At 37.3% G+C, this 22,430-nt stretch overlaps 1 protein-coding gene across 1 annotated transcript; it reads left to right on the top strand.

Annotated features, from left to right (window-relative positions):
• Positions 1 to 9,872: 9,872 nt before the first annotated feature.
• Positions 9,873 to 15,059, top strand: LOC133743262 (tobamovirus multiplication protein 2A). The gene is made up of 7 exons (XM_062171129.1): positions 9,873 to 10,034; positions 10,562 to 10,873; positions 12,611 to 12,710; positions 12,936 to 13,016; positions 13,099 to 13,203; positions 14,067 to 14,246; positions 14,649 to 15,059. The coding sequence occupies exons 2-7, from the start codon at positions 10,635 to 10,637 to the stop codon at positions 14,754 to 14,756; spliced, it is 813 nt and encodes a 270-aa protein (XP_062027113.1). The 5' UTR covers positions 9,873 to 10,034; positions 10,562 to 10,634; the 3' UTR covers positions 14,757 to 15,059.
• The last annotated feature ends 7,371 nt before the right edge of the window (positions 15,060 to 22,430 follow it).

Below are 22,430 nucleotides of genomic sequence, written 5' to 3'. Positions count from 1 at the left end.
CCCTCAACGACAACTGCAAAATTGCCGTCGCCATTGGTCTTTTGCGACGGTAATTTGACTTTCCGCGACGGCGTTGCGCCGTGGCCATTTGAATTCTTTTTTGTAGTGAGGATTTCCTAGTTGGACCAGGAAAACCTTATTTCTTCAATTCAACTTATTTCTGCAGCCCTCGTGCCTTGCCTCTATCATTCCAACATTCCCTTGCTTCTCATGTGCCTTTAAGCTCATTTCTTCTCCATTTGCTCCAAGGTACCTAAAAATAGAAACTTTATTACAATTGATTTATGTAAGGAAATAACTATTAAATCATCGCATTAAAATGCTCCTATCATATTGCAAAGGAACTCATTTCCGTTCTGTACATGCGTTTTCGCATAGAATCCGTTGGCTATTCATAGGTGCGATTTGCCTTAGGAGTGTAGAGAGTTTCTGTAACAGTAATCAAGATGCCATTTGGCAAGGGAAACTTGGGTTATTCCATGTCCTTGAATTAATACTGATGGTCCAGCCATCGTAGTCACAAAGTAATATATATGCTCAGAATCAAAATGGAGTCATAATGAAAAGAACTCGAAATTTTATTCATAAACCAACGGAGTACATTATTGTCTCTTAACTATTAGGATAATCTAATCCAAATGCTACCTAATGCAAAACAAAGGTAGTTGTTTGACTTCTTTCGGTAACTCCAAAATAAATATGACCAGGTGAGTAGAGAGATGTCGGTGGAGCAAAGCTCGCTTAAGTACCACTTATCTCAAAACCTTCCTAGACATCATACTCGTTTTGGACGAGCCTATGTGAAGAAAAACTAAACCAATGACATTTACTACAAAATATATGGCAAATGCTTATCACATCTCTTGGAAAAATAAAGACTTAAACAGAATTGGTGACCCTATTGATCCCAGCCAGATTTGTAGTCTTCAACCCTTCACTCTAGATCATCTTCTTCATCTTCTTGTTCCACATAGTGAGCTTCTCTTGCTTAACAATATGCTTTGTAGGCGGTGACAATTTCTTCACGAGCTCTACAAATGTGTGCCCAATGACCGGATACTCCACATCGAGAACATACATCTCTTTGCTCAGACTCCATTGATTGAGGCACTTTGAAAGAGTCATTTAGATGGCTCTTAGTGTTGGTGGTGCCACCAACATGGCCAGAGGCGTTGCCTCTCTCTCTCTTTCCACGTTGACCTCTTCGGTTCCATGTTCGCCTATTTTGGCGGTTACCTTCCCAAGTAGAGCGATTATATGGACCAGAACGTCTAGAAGTATCCCTAAGATTAGGGTTTCGCTCTTGGCACCCTCTCTTAGGGGCGCGACTATAATTGGACTCCGGAATATGCTCTGTTTCCATGGATCTCAAATTATAGTTCTTCACAAGGATGTTGTCATGCTTTTCAGCGACATTCATAACTCCAATGAGCTCATGAAACCTTGTGATCCGTCCTGCAATAACATCGATTCAGTAGTTCTTAGCAACCATAAATGCAGAGATGGGGAAGGTAGAGAGAGTCTTCTCAATCAACATCGCATATATGATCTCTTTACCACAGAATTTCATTAAGGATTTAATGCGAAGTGCTTCCGAGTTGTAGTCAAGGACTGACTTGAAATCACAGAAGCGGAGGCTGTGCTATCTCACTTTTAGGTTAGGAAGCAGGGAGTCACGGACGTTGCCAAATCTTTCTTCGAGTGAGACCCACAGCCTTCTGGGGTCTTCTTCATTCATACACTCGTACTGGAGCGAATCATCCATATGACGAGTCATTAGGATGATGACTTTCGCCTTATTTGCCTCTAAGGCTGCTCTATTAATTTGCTTCCAAAGCTTGAGCTTGCTCTACAGTTAGCACGTCCTGGCTAGGCTCAAGAATCGTATCCAAGATTTCATCGGCCTTGAGATGCTGGCAGACATTACGAACCCACCTGTGATATCCAGAGCCAGTTGTTCCCAATGGAGCAAAGTCCAATTTGTTCAGGTTACTCATCCTGAAAGAGAACAAGAAAAAGGGTTAGTTTCGGAGCGGAAAAAGCTACCACGAAAACATATAAAATTTCTGAGCGTAGTCGCTTCCAAGAAATCCGATTCCAAGAGATATTGGCCGGATTAGATCAAAACAATGATGTAAGTGGTCGATCATAAATTCTCTACAAACTCTAATTTAGAGATCTCAACAAGCTCCAAGCTTGGAGTGAGCAAGGGCATAGCTAGCCTAGGGCGAGAAGGGTCAATTGACCCTTCTCAATTTTTGGAAAATTGTTAATTAGTCTTAATTATCTATGAACTTTAATGGAATGAAATAAAATTGACCCTTCTCACTTTTTGGAAAATCCATAATTAGTCTTAGTTTTCAAAATTTAATACAAAATTATCTTAATTAGTCTTAATTATCCTTGAACTTTAATCGAATGAAATAAAAGTTTACACTATTAATACACTACATATATCTAATTAATATAAATCTTTTCAAAGTTTTCTTACCTTATTGATCGATATATGCTCGTAATGGCATTATGCCCATATGCCTATATTTACGATTCTTTGTTAATATGCTAAATCAAAGTAACACATTTTTTTTTCTATATTTAAGTTCATCTCACATCCCAAAATTTATTCAACTTGAATTAAATATTTTTGAATTTCTTCATTAGTACAATTACTATTACACTTAAAATTTTCTTATACTAATGTGTTTTGAAAGATGTATGTTATTATTTTATTTTTTTTGGCAAAGATTCTGTTATTCCTATAGGATGACTGAAAATGAGTTTAATTTGTTAGTTAATAAAATTTGACCCTCCTAAAATTTTGAGAGCTCCTCCTTCCTGTCCGGCGGCGAGCCCTTTTGCCGTCGTCGGACGGGTCTTGTTGACTTCGTGTGGGTCTGGTGAGAGGCCGGGTTCGAGGGGATCACGGTGGCTAGCTGGAAGGGGAAGATTGAGTTGGTAGCTGTGTTTGGGTTGCTGCCTCGCTGGGATCGTCGATGAAACAGTGTGGAGATGCAGGTTCGGAGGTTGCCGGGCAAGGTTGGATTTGTGGTGGCGTGGATTGGATCGGATCGATCTGATCCCATCTGGATTGCGTTTCACGGATCCAATTTGGGGATCGATTTGCTTGGAGGAGGCGGCGCTTACCTTTGGCTCAGCGGGGATGGCAGAATGATGATGATGTTGGTCCGGCGACAATGGACGGACGGCGCAATTGGTGGTCTACCGACGGTGAGCATGGTGAGGTTGGGCCGGGCTCAGCTGGTGACTATTGGTCTTCCTTTTTCCTGGATTGAGGCTTGGGCTTGGGCTCTCTTTTTGGGCCCAGCCTGGGCTTTTTGCTTTAGTTTTCTATTTAGTTTTATTTATTTTAGTTGTTTAGTATTGTCACGCCTTTGGCGTGTAATAAGTTCCTACAAGTATTTTGTAGGTCTAGTCGGGCTAAATGCCTGTGTATGCACCCTAAGTGCCTTGTCTGGCCTAGCGAGGTGACGTTCCATTGTTAAATGGTCGCAACCTCCTAGTGGCAAAATGAAACTAAGTGCCGTCGGATTTACTTTCCGGCGGCAACATAGTAGGAAAGCTGTGCTTTTAGTAATTATGCTTCGTGATAATCGAGTAATCTTTTCGGTATGTCACTGCTATGTCAAAGTAAATAGAGTTGCTAGTTGTGCACTCTTTGCTAATTGGTGCTTGTTAGAATACATGTATTTGGTATATGTTCCTGATATTATTTCGGGACATTCTCTAGAGGCTTATTGTAATAAGGGGTTTAGGCTTGATATCCCCCACTTGTCTTCGACAGTTTCATTAATCAAGGCTTGAGGGCAGCCGCACCAGCCCTTTATTCAAAAAAAAAAAAAAAAATTGACCCTCCTAAGTGAGATTTTTGGCTACACCACTGAGCACGAACCCCCACAGCTCGACTTAATTAGGTCTCCCCTATGATGAAGAAAAAGGGAGGTTGCAAGTACCCGAGAAAAAAAAGAGAAAAACAATAAAAACTTCAAAAATGGGAACTAAAGGAACCTTTAAAACATACCTTGAAAAGTGTAGAAAATTGCCGGAAAAATCGTCGGAATTTGGTAGCCGGAAGTCGTCGCCGGAGGTGGTCGGAGCTTGGCGGTGGTTGGCCGGAATTGTTTGGCGGTGGGCTGCCCTTCCTTTCCTCTTTTTCCTTCTTTTTTTTTTCTTTTCTTTTTCTTTGCTTCGTCCCATGCCCTTCTCCTTTTTTTTCTGACTCGGCCCAAGCCCTCTCCTCTTTTCTTTTTCTTTTTTTTTCTCTGGGTTGGCATTTCTTTCTTCTTCTTTTTTTCTCTGATGCGGGGCCGCGCCTTCTAGGCCCGCTGCCTTTTTTTTTTTTTTTCTTTCTTTTCCTTCTGGGTTGCGTTGTTGGGCTCCTCACTTGCTGGGTGACTGTGCACTTGTGCAGATGAAGATTTGGCTGGCGGTTCAAGGTACAGAGGTTCTGCAGGCCGATTTTTGCCGTGATTTTTTCGGTTCCCGACTTCTGGGTTTTGGCTGCCTATCTTGGAAAAATGTCACGGCAGGAGGAGGACTGGAAGAATGCGAACCGGTCAGGGAACCTTTTGTTTCTTCTAAAGGCTGGTTCGGTATAAATCCGGCCGGTTCTTGGGGTGGCGCCGCCAGTTCTGGACTCCTGGGATTTGAGGCTTCAAGGTATGCGGCGGTGGTGGTTAGGGTTTGAAGGCTACAAATTTCGGGTTTCAGGGTTAGAGCTTCGTGCTGATAACGTGTTTAAGGAAAATCAAAATTGTGAGAGAATTGAGTCGTGCTTTCATTGACAATAGAGGATTACAAAACATAGAATCAGAATTGTACAAGGAAAGATAATCGTACAATTAATTGGATATCTATGAATATCTCCGAGAATATCTCCAATTCAAAACCCTATTACAACTAGGTCAAGTAACCTAGAGTTTGGGTCAGACACATATTCTGGATTTACTTGAATACATCAAGTGTTTTTACCAAAAAAAAAAAAGTACTTATATTATGTGAAAACAGCATGTATTGGAAGACCTACATAACAAAAGCACTTTTATAGAAAAGTTTAGGATTGCAATCAGATATGCATGGGATTGAATTATGAATTGATTTTGAGATTACAGAAGGAGGGACTTGTGCTTTATAGAAGTTAAATCTTTGTTTTGTTTCTTTTGTTCAGTTCATTGTATTTTTACCCCACGTGATTGCAATCGGGCGGCGCACCTTCTGGCAAGGAATGCGCTTATGGTTCCCGACTTTCATGTTTGGGTCAATGACAGCCCTCCTTGGGTGTCTCGTATTGTAACTTCTTATGTACGTTGATCGTTTGTTATCAATGGCAATTCCACATTCTCAAAAAAAAAAAAACTAATAGTCCCTCCTATGAAGGATTCAACTAACAGGAACCTAATAGGAAGTACCCAACTCTGCCGGTTAAAGTTCTTATTCATCTCAACTGGGCTTTCTCAACAAATAAACATGGGCTTTTTAGTTCATTTGCAACTTAGACTTCATGTTAAATACGACCACTGAATGCAAATTTGATTATTTGTTCTAAAAGCTTATGACAAATTGTCGCATCGACTTGGGTAAACTAACTATGATCAATTCAAAATACTCTTACAATTAAGGAGACCATCAATTCATCATGGTTAATTTGGACTAGGTTGGTGATACATGTGTTCTATAATGGTTTTTTTTTTTCTTTTTTCTCTAAATATCCATTACCAAACTGTTTATTTCACCTGATGAGTTACATAGGATACCATTAGTGTAACTCGGAAATTACTCTAAGCCAATCATGCCCCGATTAGGTTTACACCACCAAGGTCATCTCACGACAGTAAGAGCATTCAGCATAGCGACTGAGGTGTCACTAAAATTAATAGACTAAAGAGATCTTCATGGCCTGAAATTGTTACCAGTCCTACCAACTGTGTGAAGTCCAGGATCCCAGTCCTTGAGTTAACTTTTTTTTTTTTTTTAATAATTAAAATCAATCCATTCCAATATTAATAAAAAGAAAAGTTAGAAGTAGGATTGCATATACAAACATGAGTCGAGAATGACATACTTCTAACCCAAAAGTCAGGTTAGCGGATCTAAATATACTTTCCTCGTTAGCCAATTAAGCCGCGCAGCAAAAAAGCCATCAAACGAATAACCAAGTACTCTATCAATCTGGTAAGACATCTTCCAAATTACTCTAAGTAAGAAGGCTCATCTAATCGAAGATAGTGAAGTGACTGCCCCAAATAAGAACGCAGGCCACCACACAGACTTTGAGCGTCTAGATTTTATGCATAAGTAGATGTTAGTTCTTAGTGATATTTCAGACAATTTTTCCATGGACTTTATGCATCCTCTTTCGTTTTTTTTATTTTTTATTTTATTTCCCCAATGTTGGATTAGGTAGCTCAAGTATGTGGAGTGTTAAAGAATAGCCATGTATAATTGTATAACGAGGCAGTGGCTCTAATGCGTCCAAGTTGTCCATTTCAATTTTCAAAAACGTGCATAACATCCTTGGTAAGTTAGTACAGAAAATAATAATAATAATAATAATAATAATAACAACAACCACAACAAAATGAATAAGAGAAATAAGATAGTTTGTGGGTTGAGGCATTTGACACATATTGTTTGACCTATAGTTGATGGCTTGAACGACGGTTAGGTTACAAGAGGACAGATTCTTCTACCGACTTCTGGGTAGGGACCAATCTGGAACTCTGGTACAAGTATTTTCTTTGGGTCTACAATTACAGTACAAGTATAGCACTAATGGTTTTTACTTTTTTCCTTCTTGTTTTTTTTGTTACAAAAAGTTTGGAGAGAGAACGACCATCCTACATCTCCACGCCAGGACAGATCAACAACTTCGACCTTAAAGGATTGACGTGGGACACGCTGACACGTACATGTCTATACGACCCCAAATATATGAATTTCCACGGGAGATTTACATATTGCTTGACCTAATGTAAGACTGCTAATAGAGGGGATCGAACTTGAATTGAGGCTCAACCACAAGTACGCTCATACCAACTAAACTAACTCGCTGCTGAATTTTACTTTTGTTTGTAGGAAATGATATTATTGTTTTATCAAACAAAAAAGAAATGATTATGACATTTAGTCCATGACCATTTTCGTTTCTAAATTTATGTTTAACTTGCTACCCACCCATTGAGATGGGGCTTTCACTCTGAGAGTGGGCCTGCGTAACATGATTCTCTAAAGTGATCTATAAATAAGATTCCTAACATGTTCCTCAGCAAGCAAAGATAGACAACCAAAATACCTTACTTAATTACAACTTTATATAATAAGATAAATAAATCTATTGTAACTTATTTATTATTCTTCACCATTTAATTTATATCCAATGTAGTCGAGTATAAATGAATAAATAATTGATTGAATAGAACATGGCTCAGTTTGGTTATAAGTTCGTGCTAAATTTTTTTTTTTCTAGAAAATGAATACTATAATTTTTCTTAACAGATATTATTAGTTTAGATATAGTAAAAACAACATTCATTTCAAGATTAATTCCATTTTGGTTTCTGTAATTTCATAATAAATTAACTACATAAAGAATGTTAGGTAAGTCTCTGATTGGATCTAGAATTTCATTCTTATAGATTGTTGACGAAAGGGACATTGCCTTGAATACCTAATCATGCAGAGAGATAGAAGTAAATTATACAATGACTTCTTTTTTTGGCCACTTAGTTCATGATGAGTATAGGTCTTCATTACACAACAATTGAAAAACGTACTGGGATTATTATTTTGTAAAGAAATTATGATCAAGAGAAAGTATAATATATCAAAATTAAGAATAAGTAGTCGACCAGCCTTCTAGAGGGTCTTGAATTTTTTTTTATCAGATAAACAACTCAAATGCTACAACTAGTCTTTCATGAGTCGAACTCACAACCTCTCACTTACGAAGAAAAGATTATACTACTATACCAAATGGTACTGGGCTAAATATTACCAGTGTAATATAAAAAATTTCATGTGAAATAAAATTACAAAAAGAGTTAAACTAAAAAATAATGTAACCAATAGACAATGCAAGATTTGGGTTGTAAGTGTAACGTCTTAAAAGATCAAATTTCAAAGAATAATATGATCAAAGTCATGTCTTGAAGGGTCTATAAGCATGCTTGAGTAATCATAATAGATCATCATAGTAGATCTTCACAAAAACATTAGTCAGTACGAGCGCAATCATCTTATTTATATATTTGCTCATACATAGCTCGTCACGAACTAGAGGCATGCGAACGTCTATCAAAACACTAGTATGATGCGAGTATAACTTCAATTGACACTCAAAATCTAAATTTTCTTTTTCTTTTTACATCAAAAGGTAGCCGACTACGAGAGTAGAACTCATAATCTTTTACTTAAGAAACTATTCTAAATTTATCATTTAATATTTAGTTATCGGCAAAAAAAAAATTTATAATTCTTTTTTGTTACAAATATGGTGGCAAAGTGTGCTACCACTTTGAATCGGGACCTGATTTGGATAAAACTCTTTTCATGAGATGTTTTTCACAAGTGGATGATCGAACGCTGGACATCTTTGAATATCCAGCTTACATTTGCCCAACTTGTTAGTAGAGGTGGCAAACGGGCCACTAAGCATGAGCACGGCACGGGCCCGGCACGCTTAAAAGCGGCCCGGCACGGCCCAAACCCGTTAGTGGCCCGGCACGACCCGAGCACGTTAGAATAACGGGTCGGGCTGAGCCTAAGAATATTGGCCCATTGGCCCGGGCCGGCCCGAGCCCGTAATGGACCCGGCACGGCCCGAGCACGACATATTGTGGGCCGGCCCGTTACAAACACAAAATTTCATTTTGTTTTTAAAAATATTAAAAAACTACAATGATGAGATTTGAATATGAGACATTTTTATTTAAAATCTCATGACAATTCCACCAATGCTTTCTTTTATATTGTCAAAATAATGAAACAAAACATTATATCCTTGTTTTGAGTTTTGACATAAGTATTTTTTTCTAAATATTAAATATATGTTTATTAATAAAGACTAATCTCATAATAATACAACTATAGAATGAAGGAAAAAATAATAGATACTAAATCTTCATTATATTAATAAAGATTAATCTCACAATAATATACTAAAAACAATATATTCTGAGTTTTTTTTTCTTTCTTTCTTATAGTGGAATATAAAAAATTATTAGAAATCTAATCTTAAAAAGCTAAGATTAAGAAAAACGTTGTAGAACTTAATTTATTTTAATTTTCTAAATAGTTAAATAAAATTAATTTTTATTTGTTCAAATTAAGATTTTAAAATCGTACTTTATAGTAGGTAGGCACGAGCACGGCCCGTTATTGACCCGGCACGAGCACGGCCCGGCACGATATGGGCTCGGGCCATGGGCCGGGCCGGGCTTAATGTTTAAGTAAATGGGCCGGCACGATAATAAATGGGTCGGCCCAAGCACGGCACGAAGCACGAAGTACGACTAGGCCCGTTTGCCACCTCTACTTGTTAGCATAGCCAGATTTTCACTAAACTAATTTTAAAAAAATGAAAATTATAAAAAAGAAAAACAGAATAAATTATTAATGAATAGATAGAGATTAACGGTGAGAAGAAATGGATAGACACGGACGAAGCAAAAGACGTTAAAAAAAGCGGTGACACGGTGTCGTCCGTCACGTCTCTGTTTCTAAATAGCTCATGAATGGACCAAACTATCCCCATACCCTGTACTGTTTTGCCAACACATAAATGCGCGAACATCAATGGGGGCACTAACGTCATTTTCAAAATAAAAACTAAACACAGCAAGAAATCAGAATGCCAACTGGCCACTAGACAAATAAACAGGTCTCACCCTCCTTTCTGCTTCTCTCTCTCTCATTTTTTGGTCTGATTCTCTCTCTCTCTCTCTCTTCCTCAGTCTGAAATCAGAATCGGAAGAGGCTTCAAATCCGTTGAAGCCTTCTGAATCGTGGCCTTTGAATCTGTAAGTGTTCAATCTCTTTGCTCATTGCTCGATCTTGGTTTGATTACCGTGAGATTCTGAAGCTCTTTTTTTTTGTTTTTTTTTTTTTAATTTATTTATTTTCTTACTGTACAATTAATCCAGGAAGATTTATGATTCATTTCATATGGACCTGAAATTAAATTTAGTTGAGCGATTTCGATTTTAATTCGTGGTTGATTGTAAATCATAGTTGTTTAGGTTTGGGAATTTGAAGTAATGGCGTTTTGGTAAAAGACTGGAATCCTCTGTGTCGATCGTGTTTTAGGACGTGTTCTTGGTTTTGAAGAAGTAGAAGTCAACAAAGCTGAAGTTCTATAAGCTTCAGCTATTTTTGTTAATTTATTAACCTGATCTTAGAAAATGAATGGTCTATAATTTAAAAGGTTAGAGTAGGCAGCTGAATTCAATTACAAGTTATCTGTTGACCTTTTGAAGTCAGAATTGTGTGTGTGTTGAGTTACTGATCCTCGGGCTAAATGTGGACGACCGTTTGTTGAAATTATTAGGCTAATTGATGAAATAGAAGAGGCCCCGTTGATTTGAATTCGGAGGTTAAAGGGGTCCAAGAACTTGTTCGAGATGGCCTGCAGAGGGTGCTTGGAGTGCCTATTGAAGCTATTGAACTTTATATTGACCCTCGTTGGGTTGGCCATTGTGGGTTATGGGATCTACTTGCTGGTAGAATACATGAAAGTAGCCGACGGTGCCAATATGCATTCACCTGTGGGTGAAACTGATGCTCTGATACAGCTTGGCCGCCCTATGCTCACGGCTGTGTCTCTTTCTTCTAATTTTTTTGACAAGTTGCCAAAAGCCTGGTATGCCTACTGCCCTCTATAATTCTGTTTTAGATTTTCAAGTTAAACATTTATATTAGTATAATTGAGGTCATGTACTGCAAACTTGATGTTAGATAGGCTGTAGTCAATAGAACAAGTTACTAAATATACTTCTAATAGACTATCTTCTTGCATTTGATATTATCTTGTTCATTGCAATTTTAAACCTCTCACACTTCATAGTTTTTCATCTTTAAAACAACCAGAGATTTCTCTGAATTGCCATGCTATCTTAATGAAATATGGATGTTTAAATGAGTGTATAATTGCAAACTTGGCTCGAGTAGGTTTGTCATAGAGATCTTTCTTCATTTTTCTTTGAATCATTTGTCCAATATATTTTAGAATTAAATTGTTTCAAACTGAATATATTACTGTCCAATATTCCAAATATAAAGTGGGTATGTTCCTATCTTTTGCCAAGATTTTATGAGATGAAACATCGCATCTGGCCTCCATAAAGTTGGCCCGGAAATTTGTTATTAACAACAAGATAGGTTATTGGATTTTCTAGATGTATTACATCTATTGCATTTTCTCAAGTAATTCTGAGGAGATGATGTTGGAAAGATTATACCTAGCAGAAACATGTTTTGAGATGTTATGGACTCTTTAACTTCATTGGTCTTAGCATATAACTACCTATAGGGTTAGCCTTCATACTTTAGATGAAGATTTGTTTTTTGATAGAGATAGCTTTCCTCTCCATAGCTCTATGATGACATGACCTCTACTAGCTCTGGGTGCTGCAGTCCCCCTCTAGTTTGTTCCTTTAAGCATGCGTTTGCACAAATGAGTAGGATAGTTCCTCCAAAAGTCTTGGACAGCCATGTCCCCCCAGATTGCTAGATTTGGATGGATTCAGTGGATGCACTTTTGTTCCTCCAAGTAACGCTTTCAAGTCCTCTAAGAAGACCTTCAAGTTATAATTGTGGTATCGTTAATTCTATGAATTGTGAAAAGTCTTCCCCTTCACAAGATAGGCCTATAAAGGTTATTCATTTTATTTATTTTTAATTATTTTTATTATTTTTATTTTTGGGAAGAAGGCTAAATCTGATCCACATCGTTAACAATTTAATTTGAACAATGAAGAGCTGAGGACCCCATAACGTCTTAATCGGTTGATGGTGGCATCTCTAACATATTAAAAAGTGAACTTTAAGACCGGGGGTGGATCATCCTCTTTAAACTTTAAGACCAGGGGTGGATCATCCTCTTTAAATTTGGTGGAGCTCTGAAAGGCTAATTGATCAACTAGAGATCTTGCAGATGTTCTTGTCCTTCTACAGTTCTACTTAAACTCTAAACTCCCGACTCTCCTTTCTGGTCTCTAGGGTCTGTCCATTCTGTGGACCCAGATTCTATGGATTGAAGTTAGTTAATCAGACTTGAAGCTCACCTAAATTAGCTGGTCTTGGTTTAAGGTTAACTTGATCATGTTTCAGTTCATGCTCTCCCATTCATTTTCTGCATTAAGTCATTTTTCTAACAATTATTGTTTAGTTTTTTTTTTCTTTCCTCTCTGCCTTTTCTGTTGTTGAATGAACCCACTACTTACTTATATTAGATATATGCATGTATGCATGTTCATATATTTTTACATAGTTGTTGAAGGAGTTATTAAAGGTCAGAAACTGTTTGTGATACCTGTTGAGTTTAAGCTGTCTAATTAGTCTCTAATCCTCACATTTTTGGCATCTCATGCTTTTGCAGGTTCATATACTTGTTTATTGGGGTTGGAGTCATTATATTTGTCATCTCTTGTTTCGGTTGCATCGGAATTGTAACACGGAATGGCTGCTGCTTGAGTTGTGTATCCTAAATCTTTACTTTTTGTTCAAATATTATGTCAGATTCTAAGTCCTTGACTATCTGTAATGGGTTAATCACCGCCAACCATTTCATATATCATGCTGCATTAGATGCCAATATGCCACTTTACTTGATGGCTGATAAATATGCTTATGTGCATGTGCTCTATGTTGTTTTCTGTTTTTCGTTTTCATTCCCCAAAATTGGTTTCCTTAAGTCAGCATAGTATTCGGTGTTGTTGATCCTTTTGATCTTGGTAGAGCTGGCTGCTGCAGCCTTTATATTCTTTGACAAAAGCTGGCAAACCGTAAGTGTTGTATCAACTTTTTTCAAATTTTAGAGGGTAATGGTTGGTTGGCCATCTCATCAGTTTCATAAGTTACTTATAGGAAATCCCGACGGATGCAACTGGAGATTTTGATATGATATATGAGTTTCTGGACACGCACTGGAATATTGTCAAATGGGTTGTTCTTGGAGCTGTTATCTTTGAGGTAAATACGATATCCAAAATCTTTTCTAGGCCTCTTGGTATGTATGAACTCTATTTCTTCCTTTGTGGATTTTTCTACTGATCCTTGTATCAAACTATTGAATCATTGCTTGGCGGTTTCTTTCTGAGTAAAATAGTCCTTCCTCCCAATAATATTTGGAGTTTGTAATTCATTAGCAATGCTACCCTGAAGTGAAAGTAAAAGCATAATTCAAAGCTGTAAAATGGGACCCAAAGTAGTGCTTATGTGGAAAATATATTTGCTGGAATACTCATTAAATCCCTGCCAGTATTTGTCCAATCAAGATTAGGAAGAAAAATGTTACTCACTGGAAGTCAGCTGTACTGTCTATTTCACAAGTTCGACTTTTGTTTCATTGCTTGCAGTTACCATTCATATTTTCTATAATGTGATGAAGGGAATGCTTAAACGCATGAACCAGGATCTTATTGAAATTTGCTTAAATAAAATTTCTCCATGATTTTGTTCCTCTTGGGAAATTTGTTTGTTGGCTGAAAATGATATGAATGATTTTCTTTACATTTGTATCTGCATGACAATGATATCAATGCAATTGTTTGCATATGATACCCCAATATCGAAACATTCACATTTGACATTAATGGTTCTAGAACTGCTGTTTATGAGGAAATGCCAGCCAGCTGCCTGGAGCCTGTGTGGGTTATAAGACCCTGGTCTTTGTTAAATCTTCCTTCGGGCTAAATTTTTTCTTCATGTCTATGTTTATCAGCTGCACAGAATCATTCCTATCACGAGTCTAGTTAAGTATGTTATTGAGATGCCCGAAGGCACTTGAATCATTTCTAAACAGGTTTTTGTAATGAGTTTTCATTGTATTTCAGGCTCTAATGTTCTTGCTAGCCCTCGGAGTTAGAGCTGTAAATAGACCAGTGGAGTATGATAGTGATGAAGAGCCATTGATCGACAGGCCGCCACCGGTTCCAGCAACTGGTGTACCTGTTGCTGGGCCCAGTAAGCGTGCAATCAGAAATGATGCTTGGAGTGCACGCATGAGGGAAAAGGTGAGACTTCTGTGTCAAGATGGCTTGCTTATACTCTTGTATGGTACCGCATTTAACTTCCCCTATCCTCAAACCAAAACTATGCATGTATATGTGCACGGAAAACATGCATCTGTATATGATTACTGCAATATTGGCCTTAGCCAGACTTGTAGTAGTCTTAAGTTTTGAATTGGTAAGCAAGTTTTGCCATGATAGTTACTACACCATGTATGTTCTAGGTAGATATGGAGTCTAGGAAATAATTTGATGGTTCTATTGGATACTGACAATTTGTTGATTGGTCCTAGTGAAAAGTTTGCAGTCAGTTTGCTTTAAGTTGCAATCTATTCCACAGCTTATGGTTCTAATTCTGATGCTCTGTTTTTTTCTTTTGGTGACCGGTTGTGCTGATCAATCCAGTATGGGCTCGACACATCTTTGTATCCATATGACCCATCCGATTCAAGCAGGTTCCAGCAACCTCCAGCTCAGCCACAAGAAGAAAGGAAGCGCTGCATCATCATGTGAAAATAGATGTGGATTTGACCAAAATTTAAACAGAGTTGGTTTCTGAAAGACCGCTTCTCGGACCATTGTGTTCGAACTTTTTGAAGCTTTTCCAGAGGATGGTCTTTTTGTTTTTGTTGAGTTTGTGTACAACATTTCTTTTTCAGTTCCAGGCTCGTCTTCCCTTTAAAATGTATTTCTAGTTGGTGTGTAAATTGTACTGCTAGTTAGGATTTCTTATGGATAAAGAATAGTGTTATGAACAGAGTAACTCGAGACATTCTGGCCGTTACAATGATGTGGTCTTCTATTGGTTTTGATTCATTACTTCCTCGTAATGTTTCTGCTAGACATAGGGCATCGTCAATTTTTCTGCAGAAAAACATTGTCAATTTGTCTGGAAAACAATTATGCTTAATTTTTTTTTTTTTTTTGAATAACCAATGATGCTTAATTTATGAATGGGAGAATCCTTAGCCAGCAAGTGTTCCTTATGTATTCCTTTTGTTTCTTTATGTTGGATTCTGATGGCATTTTTTCCAGACTCTCAGCTCAGCTCGACTTATCCGAGAAGACCTGTTTGGGCAGTCGGAAATTTCCAATGCCAAAGTTCTGGCAAATTGTCTGTAACTGTTCTTACCTTTCATCGTATTGGAGATGGAGCTCTATACTGTAGATGTGGTCCAGCTAACAGGAGTTGCTTCACTTCTTTCGCATCTGTGAGGGACAATTCATTGGGGCTTTGTTCCTTGATTTGGGATCTTCAATAGTGCTTTTTTGTGGTGCACGGCCGGGTTTCTTTTCTCTCGTATGGTCCACTAACTCCATTCTGTTGATATTTTTGTTGTGAACTCGTGTACGACAATCCAACAGATATAGAATTTCCTTGTCTAGTCCAAGGCCTCACAATCTCACGTACAGACATACTATAGTATGCTGCAATCAGCATCTTTACCAGAACATAAAATTCACACACACCATGGCCCATAGCCAAAACCTATCTAAAAATCCATAAAAATTTTGGAGCCATCGAAACTCGGGTATTGAAAATCCTATAATTCATCTTCTTCAGTCACTATCTTTGATATTTGAAGCACCGAAACCTCCATGGGGTACTGCACTTATAGTTTTAACTTTTAACCCTTATAAGACCGGTGGTAATCCTCATCTTTGGGAAACTAAAGAAGTGATATACGACACCAGTGGTAGTTCTCATTGTTGAGAAACCAAATGAGTTGATATACGACCAAAAGACCGATACGATAGAACTGAGTCCAACCCCATCAAGATTCATACTCATGTCCAAAATAATCTGGCACAATTCTCTAAACTTTTTCTTAATTACATGCATAAACTGATTAAACTCCGCATGTAAGTACTAACAGAATTGTTCATTTTCATACAAGACTGGGGTCCCAAAATCTCCAGCTTCTTCTTATAATTTTATAAACATTTGTTTTCAGAAAATGACCTAAGATTGTCGTTTCTCTTTCTCTAAATAAGAAAGCATGGCCTCAAAATCTCCAACCCGCTCCTATCTATGGTCTTCATCACCTAACAAATTTAATGGTCAATAATGGGTAGAGTGAGTCATTCCTATTTCCTATGTATATATTCTTCTTTACAAAACTGAGAATTTATTGATGGACTTCATTCCTATGTTTTCTTTTCTTCACTCATTTGATCAATAGTGGATTAGTGGGTAGGGTGAGTCGTCCATATTTATTATGAGCCCCCTTCCCAAATTTTAATGGGCATGCATGAGAGTAGTTGGTAAGATCTAATATTCTAATTCAATTTCTACTCTACCACATGAATGGTTGAGACTAATTATGGAGTCACAGACATATGAGCACAAAGTAGATTATTTCCTTTTCCAGATTTTAGCTTAAACAACTAAGCGAGAACCACACCCACACGTATATATTGTTGGCCTTATCAAATTTGTTGGTGCCAACAAGTGGAGAAGTCCCACATCGAAGAGAACAAAAACGTCAAGAAGAGAAGAGCCTAGAGAGGATAATAAATTCAATATATATGGACCACCGCCATTAGGTCTTCTGTCGTCATATCCTTTGTACTTTTGGTTTAGGGCAAAAGTCTTCATTTAGGGCAAAAGTCAATGCTGCTGAGTCCCTCTCGCTCTCTCTCTCTCTCTCTGTGCAACTAAGTGAGGCACAGCTGCATGCACTCTCTGAGACTCGGTAGTGCCCTCGCTAGCCTAGCCTACCACTGCTGCGAGAGACACTTATTGGGTCTTTGTTCCTTTTTGAACGAAACGATCACGGTTCAATTCTGCAGCAATTGGTAATGATAGTGAGGTCTAGCTGATGTGGACTATAGTGATGGCATGCAGGTTAAGATCAACGAATGAGCAGAGTTATAGTACTTTCAGAGAGGGACATGTACACAGAACAGAGACACATGGAATACGCACGGGAATATTAGTCATCCGAGGCGAGTTCAGCGTACAGGATGCACCAGCTATATATATGGATAGCTCCAATTTTGCAACTTGCGATACTTTTGCCTATCCCTTTCGATACTTTTGCTTCTACTTGGTTTTGGAGAAAGTCAGAAAGGTAATGAGCATCTGCAAGATATATCCAAACGAAACCGACTAATTAATGCGATTCAACATCAGGGGCACACCACAACTAAAACGACAATGTGAAAACATTATTGGATCTCCGAGGAAAGAAACCTACAACATTAAAATTTGATGATGGTCCAGAGTGGAAGAGGATTGTATGCACCGACAGTGCAACTTGCACTGTCAGTTATTTTAATCTCTAAAAAAATAACAGTCACTCATCTAATCTACTCATTTATATATTTTAATATCAAAAAAATTACATCCATTCATATTGCAAGTATCCATGCACTGACGGTGCATGGAATACACTCCCGTCAAGAGTAGAGAAAGCATTAGTAACAAAGTTGGCATCATGAAGGTTAGGACAATTAATGAAGCAAAATAATTAAAAGACTGAGCTAGCTAGGACGGGTTTATCTGCTTATTTAAATTTTTGCATTATCATTTTTGATCTAATTGATGTGTCAATATATTAATGTGCCGTAGAGGAAGTCAAATTTTTTTTACACATATTTTACGTCATGTTTGAATTTCTATTGGTAGTGTCTCCAAAGTTTGCAATACTGCATATTAATTTGAATTCCTAGGTGTCGTACTTATATATTAATTTAAGAAATGGCAATGATTTTCTCACTAACTTATATGAAATTAGAGCAAGGACAACACTTATTAAGTCACTAAGAAAAGTATAACTCCACTAAACGTTTTATTTATTTATTTATTTTTATTTTATATTTTATCATCATTCACGTAAAACCGCCGGCCACTTTTTCTCACTGTAAAATAGTGTTTTTTCGTTAGTAAACCCTGGTCAATCACCTTTAAATCTAAGACCTAGAAATGGGAAGAATATATTTCCAAGTATGAGTTCAACCAGTGGGTGATTAATTATGATTTCCCTGGTAATCTGGATAGCAGTACGTAGTTACGTACGAGTTTAAACCAATGCTTAAAAATGCGGGCTTAGATGCAGAAGCCTAGCTAGACAAAAATGACTCAAACAACTACACTACAATCGTTCCTAATCACCATGCAAGTGAAACTCTCTCTCACTGTCTAAGAAGAACGACGTTCTTCTGGTTCTGGTCATTAACTGATAAACACTATTGGTCAATCACACTTGGATATAAGATCCAATTTCCAAACTCATATGGTCCTATTGTCCTAATAAAATGACTCAAACAACTACATATAACCCTAGAATCGTGTTCGCGCGAAATAAAGAATAATATTGGTGCATGGATCTGTATCATAAAAGTTGTTCCGCATTCGCAGTCCTTTTCCCAGCCTTGATTCGTCTCACAAAGTTGAAATGTGATCTCATGATCACTTTATTTAATCGCGCCGGTGGATCCGTGTTAGAAGTAAGTCCTCCTCATTTCATCGATCTAAAGAGAGTGGAACTTAATTATTATTTATCCTTTACCTTAAAATGGACATCAGAAATCAAAACTTATCTGGAGGAGAAGGTTGAGATCGTACCATAATTCCTTTCTTAATTCAAACAAGTAACTACGAACATTATAATACTAAAAGTCATCTCCTCTGAGTCATCTTCCTTAAATAAGCTAAACCTTTAAATCTAAGACCTAGAAATGGGAAGAATATATTTCCAAGTATGAGTTCAACCAGTGGGTGATTAATTATGATTTCCCTGGTAACCTGGATAGCAGTACGTAGTTACGTACGAGTTTAAACCAATGCTTAAAAACGTCTCCCTCCGTACTTATGCGGGCTTAGATGCAGAAGCCTAGCTAGACAAAAATGACTCAAACAACTACACTACAATCGTTCCTAATCACCATGCAAGTGAAACTTTCTCTCTCACTGTCTAAGAAGAACGACGTTCTTCTGGTTCTGGTCATAAACTGATAAACACTATTGGTCAATCACACTTGGATATAAGATCCAATTTCCAAACTCATATGGTCCTATTGTCCTAATAAAATGACTCAAACAACTACATATAACCCTAGAATCGTGTTCGAAATAAAGAATAGTATTGGTGCATGGATCCGTATCATAAAAGTTGTTCCGCATTCGCAGTTCTTTTCCCAGCCTTGATTCGTTTGTGAGAATAAAGTTGAAATGTGATCTCATGATCACTTTATTTAATCGCGCCGGTGGATCCGTGTTATAAGTAAGTCCTCCTCATTTCATCGATCTAAAGAGAGTGGAACTTAATTATTATTTATCCTTTACCTTAAAATGGACATCAGAAATCAGAACTTATCTGGAGGAGAAGGTTGAGATCGTACCATAATTCCTTTCTTAATTTTATCCTTTATACCTTAAAATGGACATCAGAAATCAGGACTTATCTGGAGGAGAAGGTTGAGATCGTACCATAATTCCTTTCTTAATTCAAACAAGTAACTACGAACATTATAATACTAAAAGTCATCTCCTCTGAGTCATCTTCCTTAAATAAGGAATTGGAATTATGCATACATGTGATATGATGCCAAGAAACCATTACTTTAGTCCAAATGATATTGCCTTGCCTTTGCATATCATGCAATCACCTTCAGCCCTTTACTATATATAACTTAATTTTGTCTTTAGACCAGCTACACCATGCCATATGTGTCAAACTTTGCTTATCTCTATCTTCACTACTTTTCGTTGGGTGATTTATTCTTCTTCTTCTCCTTTACTTCCATCAGTGTGGGGTACATGCATTTCATCTTCTTCTGGTAAGTTGCATGCAGCAAAAGCTAGCTAGATCCGAATGTAGAGCTAGCTATGTCGGCCAGACCCTCTTTTTTGGGTAAAACTTTGGAGTCTAAGGTGGCCGCCTCATTGAGTTAGTTAAGACCGTAGATATTTGCCATGATTTTACTTGACCATGCTATTATGTGTCGACCCACCATTGTACATGAAACTACAGTAGAGATAAAGAAATAATCACAAAGAAAATACACAGAATGATATATCTAGGATTTACAGAGGACGCACGGTCGTTATTTTTGGTCAGCTAGGGTTTTCAGAGGACTGATGATGCCAACTTCCACTACCTCTCCCATTTTGACCATATATTCTCATTGCATGGCTCTCATCAAAACTTTAAAAAGTACCATCGTATCATTGTCTTATGCGTGTTTCAACTTTACTAATCTTTTTCATCATTAGGGTTAAACAGTCCGATATGAACTGCTCATTTTTTTCGTTCTGATCTGAAAAATAACAACCGATTTGTCGTCTGTTGGTTCTGACACCAATATAGTACTGATGTGTTAGGTGTGTAAAGGCTGTGTGGCTCCATATATATATGCCATAGGCTAAAGTTCAACATGTTTCCTTGAATCTTGAATGGTTCCTAATTTTCAACTTTTCCAAAGTCTCCTCAATTTAGTTCTCATTTGTGTTAGGCTTTCGTTGATTGATATAATTTGCCTCTTTCAGACCCGTATAGAAGATTGAAGACCATGCACGGTAGTGATAGTTGACGGTGTAAGGGACACAAGCATATATATACAAGTTCGAAATTTGAGGGATCGTCCCAATTAAATACCCCCACCCCCCCCCCTCCCCCCCTTTTTTTTTTTTTTTTTTTTTTTTTGAGAATGGTCCCAACTAAATACTTGACAAGGGGCAACATCAGAAAAGTAGTCAAAACTCGGAAAATACGGATAAACTTTAATCTAAGAAACAGGTATGGATGACATTAATCTCATGTCGAGATCGAGTGTCTCAACTCTTAACAATGACTCAAAGAAGGAAATCCTATATTTAAGACAAGTAAAGACAATGACGCCCTTAGGTTCCTCTGAATCCCTCAAGGCCGTTGTTGTTTGACAGTGTAAACTCTGCTTGTCCAAGGGGTTTTTTAGTATCTAATTTAATTTTACCTTTAAAAAAAAAGAAAAAAAAAAAGAATGACGCCCCAACATCTAAGTTAATGATTCAAACCGTCGATTTATGTCAATATCACTCCAACCAAATTAGTTAATTAAATTGGAGATTATCATCTAAGTTAATGATTCAAACCGTCGATTTATGTCAATATCACTCCAACCAAATTAGTTAATTAAATCGGAGATTATCATCTATGTAGTGGCAATCGATGAACTTAAAAATTAGTGCGATTAGCGAATTTATACATAGCGGGGCCAATTGTTTCCTAAAAGATCAGGATAAATATTTTGACAAACCTATCTTTCAAAAAATTAAATTTTCGACATTTCGTTTGACATGAATCACGAGATATTAACAAAGATATATGAGTTCATTTTGAAAGAAAAGCAGATAACAATTTCATTGCGTTCGAAGTTCAAATACCCCTCCCATATTGACCATACAATCTCATTTCAAATCATTGTCCTATTCAGAATGCGTGTTTCAACTTTACTCATCTTATTCATCATTAGGGTTAATTAGTCCAATGATCTGCTCATTTTTTCGTTCTGATCTGAAAAATAACAACTGATTTGTCGTCTGTTGGTTCTGACAACCATCCGATACTGATATGTTAGTTGTGTAAAGGCTGTGTAGCTCCTTATATGTCAAAGGCTAAAGTTTAACATATTTTGAATCTTGAATGGTTCCAAAGCTAGTTTCAACTTTTTCCAATGTCTCCTCAGTTTAGTTCGTCATCATTAGATTTTAGACGATTGATATAATTTGCCTCTTTCAGACCCGTATAGAAGATTGAAGACCACGGTAGTGATAGGTGATGAAATTAATTGATGAGACGGTATAAGGGACACATGCATATATATTCAAGTTTGAAATTTGAGAGATCGTCCATACTAACTAATTACTAAAGGTGCAACATCAGAACAGTAGTCAAAACTCGAAAAACGGCTAAACTTCCATCTAAGAAATAGGTGTGGATGAAATTGATCTCATGTCTCAACAGTGACTAAGAGCAACTCCAACAGCTTCCCTATAATTTCTGTATAATAGGGAAGCAAAAGTCAAAGCTTTAGCATCTTTTTCTTCTCTAACTCCAACAGATTCTCTATTTTACAGTAATCTCTAAAATCTCCATATTCTTCCTTAAATTTTAGAGATTGCTGTAAATATAGGGAATTTGGTTTTCTCTTTCCTCACTTTCCCTAAAATAGAGAAAGTTATAGGGAATCTGTTGGAGCAAA

Source organism: Rosa rugosa, chromosome 4 (assembly GCF_958449725.1).
Source record: "Rosa rugosa chromosome 4, drRosRugo1.1, whole genome shotgun sequence".
NCBI lineage: Eukaryota > Viridiplantae > Streptophyta > Magnoliopsida > Rosales > Rosaceae > Rosa > Rosa rugosa.
This window is presented reverse-complemented; position numbering and strand designations above follow the sequence as displayed.

Coding starts and splice junctions, on each gene's coding strand:
- LOC133743262 (XM_062171129.1), top strand. CDS start 10,635: ATGGCCTGCAGAGGGTGCTTGGAGTGCCTATTGAAGCTATTGAACTTT. Junction 12,711..12,935: donor ATGGCTGCTGCTTGAGTTGT/GTATCCTAAATC, acceptor AAGTCAGCATAG/TATTCGGTGTTGTTGATCCT. Junction 14,247..14,648: donor GTGCACGCATGAGGGAAAAG/GTGAGACTTCTG, acceptor TGATCAATCCAG/TATGGGCTCGACACATCTTT.